General features: G+C 40.8%; 2 protein-coding genes across 4 annotated transcripts in view; one reads left to right on the forward strand and one right to left on the reverse strand.

The window, feature by feature from the left end:
* Window positions 1-5590, forward strand: part of AIM1 (absent in melanoma 1) — a 67290-nt gene extending 61700 nt beyond the window's left edge. For both annotated transcript variants that reach the window (XM_008637749.2, XM_017739493.1), the window contains exons 21-22: window positions 662-824; window positions 3951-5590. In XM_008637749.2, the coding sequence (XP_008635971.2) occupies window positions 662-824; window positions 3951-4039 (252 nt within the window). In that variant the 3' untranslated portion in view covers window positions 4040-5590. The remainder of the gene's footprint in view (window positions 1-661; window positions 825-3950) is intronic.
* A 1079-nt stretch (window positions 5591-6669) lies between these two features.
* Window positions 6670-10184, reverse strand: part of RTN4IP1 (reticulon 4 interacting protein 1) — a 25815-nt gene continuing 22300 nt past the window's right edge. For both annotated transcript variants that reach the window (XM_017739497.1, XM_008637750.2), the window contains exon 9: window positions 6670-6803. In XM_017739497.1, coding sequence (XP_017594986.1) covers window positions 6687-6803 — 117 coding nt within the window. In that variant the 3' untranslated portion in view covers window positions 6670-6686. The remainder of the gene's footprint in view (window positions 6804-10184) is intronic.

Here is a 10184-nt window from a genome sequence, read left to right on the forward strand (position 1 = left end):
AGGATGGTGTGCTTGAAGTCTCTGCAAACATAGCATGGACAAGACATCCCTTAAAATGATCAAGGGATGAGGAGAGTATCAAATGAAACTAGTTGCATATCAAATTATTCCTAATTTTTTTAAAATAGTGGTAGTTAGGATTTGGAACTGCTTGCCACAGTATCGAAGGGTTACGATACACAAGAGTGTTCATGTAAAATCACTGATCTTGGTGGGTAGTGACTAATAAATTTACACATGGGATGGAAAATGAGCATTAAAGATATGGGGATGCATGGAAAAGCTTCTGGGCTGGCAATTGCTGTAGACTGAAGAGATAACCAGGAACATACTGCATACAAGAGTTCGGTCAATGTAATCTTCCACAGTATCAATGTAATCTTTGGTTATTGGCTGCTGCTAGAGACAGGTGCTAATTGTTCCTTTTGATCTGATACAGGGTAGTTATTTTACAGTTCCTGTGTAGTGGAGAGTGTCAGCAGAAACAGGAACAAAAGAAAAATGAGTCTTGAGTTTGGGGCAAAAATAGATTCCTTGAGGGAAAGTAATTCCTAAATTCTATTCTCACCTGATGCTATCTCTCCTATTTGATAAAAAAAACCAGCTGACACTAGAAGTAAGGCCATTTTGAGTAATTGCTGTTGCCTTCCTGATGACACAGATGGCAGAGGATTGCTGCTTGACAATTGTTGGAAATCTTATAACTCCTGGCTCTAAACTTGGTCTGTCATTTGAGCGGAATGAAGACAAACAATATTGGCATATTAGTCCCGATGGCAGAATTTATAGCAAGATGAAACCCAAGCTGGTTTTAGATATCAAAGGTAAGCAAATGTTATCTCATTACATTGGGTCTTAATTACATGGTATTTGCAGTGGGATACACACTAAACGTGCCTATAAATTAAGGATAGTGCTCTAGTTGCTTTAATCTAGAAGCAAAAAAGACCCAATCAGCTAGTTTGACCTTCTGAATTATACAGGCCCTAAGACTTCATTTCATTTCTCCTACATACCATTTAGTAACTCACAGTACTTGCTTATCTTGTATTCTCAGTGTCCACTCACTGTAGATAGCCTCAGTTAATTTTTGGGCAATGTGAATATGTTTACTTAAAATGCTGAAGCAAGAACAACCTAACTTCTCATTAACTTTAATTTCTATAGAGCAAATTTTCTTACCTAGTAGTTGTAGATGAAATAGCCAAAGGATATTAGGAAAGCAATAGCAGGCTTGTATACTGATGTGATTAGATGCAAAAAGGTGGGGGGTTTTTGTTTATTAATGGTTATGCTGCTATGGCAAGCATGAGACTCTGCCATAGCAGCCTAGGGTCTGTGAGCACTTGATGTGTATTTTGGAGTCACTTTTGTCATAGTAATTTGATTTGTGTAGATACTGTTTCTGAACTTTGTTTTCAGAGCTTCACAGAAAGTCTGAAAAGTAGAAAATTGAATGATTAGGAGAATTAGCATAATCAAATGTTCTTACATAATTGCTTTTTTGGGTGAGGGGAGTAAACATTTTCTATATCTGTTTTATTCTATTTCTATTAATATTTTAGCTGTTTTAAAATTAATTCTTAATTGATGCTATGACATTAATTACATCAATTACAACCACCACCCCCCCCCCCAAAAAAAAACCCAAACCAACCAGAAAAATATCACAGTCAACAGTCAGCATTTTAGAACTAAACAGGACTGAACTCCTAGAATCATAGAATATCCTGAGTTGGAAGGGACCTATAAGGATCATCAAAGCCCAACTCCAGGCCCTGCACAGGACACCCCAAGAGCCACACCATGTGCCTGACAGCATTGTCCAAACGCTTCTTGAACTCTGTTGGGCTTGGTGCTGTGACCACTTTCCTGGAGAGCCTCCTTCAGTGTTCAAACACCCTCTGTGGGAAGAACCTTTTCCTAATATCCAACCTAAAACTCCCTGATGCAGCTTCAGGCCATTCCCTCAGGTCCTGCCACTGGTCACCAGAGAAGAGATCAGTGTCTGCCCCTCTTCTCCTCACAAGGAAGTTGTAAACTGCAGTGAGGTCTCTCCTCACTCTCCTCCAGGCTGAACAGACCAAGGGACCTCAGCTGCTCCTCGTACGGCTTCCCCTCAAGGCCCTTCACCTTCTTTGTAGCCTCCTTTGGATGCTCTCTAATAGCTTTGTATCTTTTTTATATTGTGGTGCCCAAAATTGCACACAGGACTCAAGGTGAGGCTGCTCACTCAGGGTGAGCACAGAGCAGAGTGGGACAATCACCCACCACAGCTGGGTAGGACTGTCAGAACTGTGAGATCAGGGTTATCTGGTGTCTGACCATAATACAACAGTGGCACAAATGGTCACAAATTCTCTTTACTGCCACAAAAAGCTAATGAAGATTAACTATAAACTTAACAAAACCACTCCAGTTCAAGGAGAGTCTAGTCACAATGACTGCATACCTTTTTTTAAAGCCCATTCTAAGTGGCACCAAACAAGCAGAAATACTATTGCATTGCCTTTTCTTCAGTTAATCATGTTGAAGGCAATTATATATTCTGCATTTATAACTGAAGAAGTTCACAAAGGATAGGTCTGGTGGTGGAAGTATAGATGCACTCTTAGCTTTAAAACAAAGTAAATCTGTATAGTAAATACAAAACAGTAGATACATGTGGCTTTTATTTGAGAAAGCCTAGTAGGAACATTGCTTGTTCCTGCCAATTCTGCTGATCCATTCTGGACCACGAATTGTGCATTAAAGAATTCCTCAGCAAATGAATGCAGTTGTTTAACTGTGCAGTTGCCAGTGCCACCTTGTGGACAAACTGGCACAGCACAAAGCCTTGTCCAGAGCACCACGCTATCAAAGTAAACAGTCTCTCCGTCCACTGAAAAAAAAATCCCATCTTTTCCCATTTTAGCGTGTTTACATTCTATCAGACACCACTTAAAAACAAATTTTGCACTCACAGTGCTAACTGAGCTACAAAAAATAACATGAGCTACATAGCTCAGTATGTTACATTCAACACAAGCTTTCAGCTGTCAAGTTTGTCTTTTGCTCAGTCAGGGAGGGTGAGGCAATTGGGGCGCAGAACACAAAGACAGTGGTTGTGGGAGCGTTGCAGTGCTTTGTATAAATGGTTGGCTCAGATGGCTGCTTCCAGTGGGAATACCACTTGCTTTGCAGGTGTGTTGTACTACAGGAGATGCACGTGTCCTACATTTCTGCAATACGTACTAGATCTGAGGGAAAAAACCATCAATTCTGACTTTCAGCTCTAGTCAAATGTGTCTTTGCTTCCCAGTTTCTTAAGTCAGAATATTAATGGTGCTCTTCTATGAGAACGTGTTTGGCATTGCATCGTGTAAGCAGATTAAGCTCTTCTAAGAAATGTTCTTATTTTGCATTCAGATATGCTCAGCTGCCAGTGCAAACAGCTGAACATTCTGGTCAAAATAAAGGATTATAATGGCAAGGAGTAAACCAGTGCCAGACCTTGTCTCTGACATGGTCACATGCATATTGTCTGTTAGTAGCAGGACTTACTTCATCATCTAAACATCTTCACTCCATTTTCAGAGCCAAGTGACAATTGACAACTGTTGCAAGAAAACTGAATTAGTCAAGTGTGACTTTTGGGAAGTGACAGTCTTCAACACTGAAATACTGAGTGTATTTCAGTGTTTCTTTCCCTTTCCATCCAGGCTGAAAAAGCCAAAAAACTGAATTACTGAAGGGGTGGAGAGAATAAGGCAGATTGATCCTGGTTAATTCAAAAACTGTTTCAAAATGAATTCCAAAAGCAGGCAGTGATGAAAATACATTTGTCTTCTCAGATCCATGGGTTGAAGAGAAATTGTCTACACCAGCTCTTACTAGAGCTTTTCTGAGACCTAGAGTATTTGTCTCTTATTTCAAAGATAATCTCCCCTCTTTGAAATTTCTCTCTACAGGAGGCACACAGTATGATTGTGACCATGTCGTTGTCAACACAGCCAGTGAAGAAAAGTTAACGCAGTGTTGGGAACCGCTGGTTGTATAAACCCAAAGAAGGAAAGATGATGTTTGAATTGGCCACTATTCTGGACACTGGAATCAGCACTGCCATCTCTGGAGGATACAGGATCAACAATGAGAGTTTTGTCTTTTCTTCACAATTTTAAAAAGAACAAGCAACAGAATGATTTCACCTCCCTATCCAAGATTATTATCCCTATAAAAGCTTGGGTATCTCAAAACCTTTTTTTTTTTGAATCCTTACAACTCAGTGTTGGATAGAAAGTGGCAGTATGCCTCAGGCTAGAATGGGACAACTAAACACGGGTGAGACCACATGGAGTTACAATTCTGTCAGTGTGTAGTTAACCCAGAATAGTCAGTAAGTGTAACCTATTTTACAAAGGACAGGAGTGCAGTGTATATGTGGCTGTAGCAACGTGGACCTATGAGCTGTAGTATAGAGAAATATTCACTACGGGAAATTAATATATTTGGTTCACTGGAACAAACTTATGTTTACTGAAAATTTAAAGACTGCTAGTACAGCACATCCAAAGAATTTTTAACATGTGGCTTCAAGTTTAGTTAGTAAGCTAATATAGTAAGTCCTAAATGCAGAAAAAATTCTAGATTTTCTCATGTATAGAGGATGTAAAGTAGCAGATATTTTGTTAGAAAAAGAGAGGGCTGGCAAAAGGATGCATTGAAATATGAAGAATTTGCCCATTTTCTAGGTTGCCTAACTTCTTGAGTTGTGGCTATTTTTCTTCTTTGCCATGTCACATTTGTACCTTTTAAAACAATTTCAGTAAGTAGAGTCTTCCTGAACTCCAAAATCTTATAGAAAACAAGAATTCTTAGGGAAAATATCACTAAAGATGACTCCAACAGCACATAAGCACTGTGGTTACTGAGTTTTCCAGCCGTTGCCTGTTGGGCTTACCATGGAGAATGCCAGACTCCCCAAACATTCTGGTGATGTTGGAGAGCAATGTTTGTGGGGGGCTGCTGGCTCCCCATTGGACAGAAGTGTCAGACTCCCCTAGGAAAGGGCACAGCCAAGCCTGGATATGTGCCCAGCCACAAAGGCTGTGCCCATTCCAAGTAAGTGTATCTGGTTTAGTAAAGAACTTGTGACAAGTAGGATGTCCTGATGACTGAAAGAGGTCCTTCTGTTGCCCTGCTTTGAACCTGGTCATGTTAGTTTTCCTTAATAATGTTGGCAAAAAGGTAAAATACAAACAAACTCTTGTACTATGCTGCTGTGTTTTGTTCTGGCTTAGACCAGTGTTATTACAAGCTGCTCCTAGGAGCATCCAGGCCTTTGTCTTGCATAGTAAGTCTGTTTAAAATTAACATTTTCATTACTATTGTAGTGCCTGGTGCTTTTACTATTACCACCCTAGAGGAAGTGCCTTACTAATTTTCTTCCTTTTGTAAAGACGCACTGAAGTTTTGTTGCTCTGAAATGTGCTGCTTTTAGTCCTTAATAGAAAATATGTTGTTACTGGTTCCAAACAGTGGTACTTTGTCATATTGATGTGCTCTTGCTATATATAATATAGCATTTTAAAAATAAATTTAAGTTAGGTAACTTTTTATTGAAATTATTTTTAAAGGTAGAAAGGTGAATTTTATGGTTCATCTTGTGCCCATCTCTGTCCATAATTCCTCTGTGACAGCCAGCCCCTGAGGAGTGAATACATGGTGTAGAATAGCTGCAGGCTCTGAGGAATGGGTGATTCTTCTATGCAAGCACGTGTTCAGTGCATTTGTGCATGGGGTCACCATTCACATGGCTGCCACTTCCGTCCGCAGGTGCAAGTGCTGCATGACATGGTTTGTGCACCACCACAGCTGCACTGCAGCAAATGGACAGCTCTCACTCAAGAGGTTGCCATTTTCCTTCAATCCACCTGCATAATTGCAGGGGAAGTTACTCCATAGCCCATCTCTGGCAAAATGGCAAGTTTAAAACCAGCCCACCAGACACAAACACCCCCTCCAGTACTTCACCAGCAGTGATGGGACACAGCAGGAACAAGGGCTCCTGGCTACTGACAAAATCATGTCTACCCTACCTGCATAAGCACTGCAGTCAGCTGAATCTGGGCCAGGAGTTGGGCAATTAGAATAATTATCAGTTACAGATTGATTTTGTTCCATGCTTCTATTTAGATTAGCTATGTCATGAGAGAGTTGCCATAACAAGATCAAAGTATCAGTCTTGAGACAGTGATGTAACCATTTAGTTCTGAGAATGAAATAGCTTGAGTAATAATCTACATTAGTGAAGCTAAATAAAACTAGGAAAGGCCAAGGAAAAACAGCACAGGTTTCATATGGACAAGTAGATAAGGGTGTCCATTTCAGGACTTACATCTGGAAAAGAAAAGCTCCAAGATGTACAAAAGGAAAATGCTGCAGACTGTTCCTCTTATTCCAAGAGTGAGGGGTGTTCTGCAAAAGTCACAGTTACACTTTTAACATGGTTTTCAGATAGAAATGCCTAAGGGACATTAGTATGTCTTGTCTGCTTGTTACCAGGCACCATGCAAAGGAATCACAGGCTTTTCTAAAACAAGACTTTAAGTTATGCATCCTGTATGAGCTTTTAAAAAAGAAACACTTGCTACATACCAATTCATGTTCAAGGACTGACTGCAGGCAGAATAATGATTAGAGATACTTTATTGTCTACTAATTACATTGATCACTGTTTTTCCACGTGCATGTCCTCCTTCCAATTTCAGAAAGGCCTTTGGAACTTCAGAAAAAGAGAAGACTTCATCAATAACTGGTTGAATCTACAGAATAAAGAAAAAATGTCTCTATATTAGGAATAAAGTAATGCATCATCCTCGCACTTCAAAACTGTAGGAAGAGAGGGGGGAGGTTTCTTTAAGGTAGTTAGGACAGAACTTGCCCTGTAGCCACTAGATTTTAAGATTTTTCAGAGATACCTCTGCACGCAGAAGCAGGCTTTCTGCTGCTCTTTGCCCGAGTTTTGAAACACCTCTACTAGCACAGTTTAGAGCCCTTACCTGGGGCTTCTACCACTAAAGTCACCAAGTAAGGCTCTAACGTTTTCATCCTTTCAAAAACTGACACTGTGGTTTAACTTTTTGTTGTCCACAATGATATACTGACAGAAAGAACATTTTTTTTTCTCGTATTTCTCTACTGGTTTTCTTGTTAAACCCACGAATTCTCACACTGTCAGATATTTTAAACATATCTATAAATCTGATGCCTATCTGCATCAGTACATGGCTCAGTACCCTTAAAAGACCACAAGTGAAGTACAAAAAAAAAAGTTCACCACTGTTTGTTGCTGAAATCATTTAGCTACACTTGAAAACTCAGCCACTGTGTATTCCAGGAGGCATAAATCATTATTAAGCCCAGCTTGCATCAACTGCTGTTCTGGCATTAATTTTGTAGAGTGGCCTTCTAGATTGTTTTAGACTCATTTCTAGCAACAGTGAAACTACTTATTCACTCTCCCCATTATTAACTAAGGAGCCTGAAACCCCTATAAGCATTTTCTTTAGATAGCACAGTGTACCAACAGAAGCAGAAGAAATTCCAGCTCTTCTAAAAAATATTTGTCACTGCTGGTCCAAGGGAAGAGGTTTTTTTCTACTGTCAAGTTCTGAGTCAGCATTCCAAATGCCAAAATAAGATTTGTATACAAAAGTACCTCCCACACCTCCTACCAAAGATCTGCCTACCCTGAGGTTGGTCCTTTACCTTGGATTCCATAATACCAGCCCAGTGGATGTTCTTGCACTGATCCTAATCCTCTTACCAGAGGAAAACATGACCAGTAGATGAGTCTGCAGCTAGCGCTTGCAGTGATGAAGATTTGAAGTACCAAAGATCCAAACACACTATTTACAGTGCTAGAAGATCCTATTCACTTGTGTCAGGGAAAAAATATTTTCTGCATTTTCCTTATAGCTGTGAGCATGCACCATCTCTTGTTGCATACTCCAGAACTGGTAATTTCCCTGTGCTGGCAGGACATGCGTCTTGCTTGACAGAAAAGGAATACAGCAGCAGTAAGGACACAAACAATGTGCCAGCATTGGAATGGTGCTGTCTTTCAAAAAGCTGCCTTGCTTTTACCAGAAGACAAAGAGTTTTACTTTCAGACATGCTGCTTAGAAGGTGAGTGTGCAGCACTACCAAGGAGAGGTTTTCATACACACACACTTTACAAGCAGCAGTGCTGTCCATCCAGCACCCTCCCCAATGGCACAACAAATGCTATCTGATAGCTGTCCATGCTCAGGGAGGTCCTTTTCTCAAATCTCTTAATTTCCCCTTCATTTACACATTGTGCCTTACTTTGATGTCCACTACTTGCACTTAAATAACTGCTGGCTTTGCCTGTATGATAACAGTAATCCAAGACATCAGTACTCCAACTTGTACCACAGTATCTCCTAATATTATTACTAGATTTTCCTTTTTATTTTGTCAAGGCAAGCTTAGCCATAGGGTGAAACTGTACAAGGCAGAAAATCAGGAGTGAATAAACCCCCTCCAAAGAATGCATCAGAATTAGCAGACAAATCACTTTGAGAGCAACTGTGCAAATAAATATAGTTACCAAGTGCCTTGAACTTGCCACGCAGCAACATAAAAGGCTGAGTAATTTATTTCCCTTGTTCTGCCTGGACAATATCTGTAAACCAACCTCTAGCAAAGTGAGCAGTAACACACAGCAGAGGAGCCACAAAGATACCCCAACTGAGGAAGAAATGTTGGCTATAAATGATCATGTTCAAGACAAACTCATGTCTGGTCAGCATTCAGCACAAAATAGAAATGTTGTCTTGGACATCAGCAAAGTCAGGGACGTGAACCCAAGGCAGCAAAAACACTGAATCAGACAACGGTTTGGGGTAAACTGAGCATCTGAGTGCAGCTGCAGCTGCCGTGACCATCAGCAGGAGGAACGTGCTGCTGATCAGTACTGACTGTTTTGAGGAAGACCAACCCTTGCTTTCACAGCAGATGCTTGGGAAAACACAGTTCATGAACCTTGCTGAGCCAAGCACTTGTACAGTACTCATTGTTGGTGGCAGTTGTGTACAATGCTGTGCTTCAATTAAGGGGAAAAAAAAGAGATATAGAAACCCAGCCTGCTGGAGCATGGACACAGATGACCCTGACATGGCAACAGTCTAGGAGGAGGTGGAAAGTATTCAGGGAAGAAAGCAGAGCAGCAGCACAGGGGATGTAAAGTGCAAGGGATTCCAGGGAAAGGCAGAAGTTAACTTCAGACATGTGCAGCAACTGAGAAAACATAAACAAGACACTTCACTGGTCTGCTAACCCGCAGTCCCTTACTGTAGGTTGCAGCTTATAACCCTCACAGAGGGTTACATACTCAACCTGCTGGGTAGAGTTCAAAGCATTGCATTTGAAAAGTGGTGACACAGTGATTCAGAGGAGCCTCACAGTTCAAAACACCGTGTGTATTGCAGCCACCACATGCTCAAAACCCATCTGCTACATTGATGTAACCTCTAGCTTCATTTAAATGCTGGCTTTAGGCAGTGCTACAGAGAGACATGAATACCGAATTGATGATCCTGGCAATCTAGAGCATTAAACATTTTATCTGACTGGCTGGACAGTCCCATTGTTTGAATAACCCTGAAAGGGCTGACCGTGTTGCAGCACAGTGATTCACTGAGCCTTTACCATAATCCACTGACTAAGATAAAATTTCTTCCTGTGAACAGACAAACAAGTAGGGGAGCGTCTGCTGTTTGTTGAATGTGTGATAATAAATGGAGATTAACTGGATAACAAAAACACTGCCTATTTACAGCCACGCATCAGGTCCTTGCCAGAGGACACCTATTTGTTCAGGGAAAAGGGATTAAACTAAAGTCTGGGAGAGAAAGGATTACACATACCCACATTGAAATGTTTATCTGAAAACAGATTGGGCCTGAAAGGTATTTTCCTCCTCTTCATTCTCTCTGATGCAGGACATACTATAGAAACGAATCTCAGGTCTCTTGAAATGAACTCATGCGTTTGGAAAAATAAAAAGAGTAACTGCTGATGCTGATTAAGGCTATCCTACACACAGCACAGAGGTGGTGTCCCAGCCCCTCCACCTCTGAATGCAGCAGAGCAGTGAACAGCACTGGCAGGAGTGGACT

Source organism: Corvus brachyrhynchos, unplaced genomic scaffold (assembly GCF_000691975.1).
Source record: "Corvus brachyrhynchos isolate BGI_N302 unplaced genomic scaffold, ASM69197v1 scaffold14, whole genome shotgun sequence".
In the NCBI taxonomy this organism is placed as follows: domain Eukaryota; kingdom Metazoa; phylum Chordata; class Aves; order Passeriformes; family Corvidae; genus Corvus; species Corvus brachyrhynchos.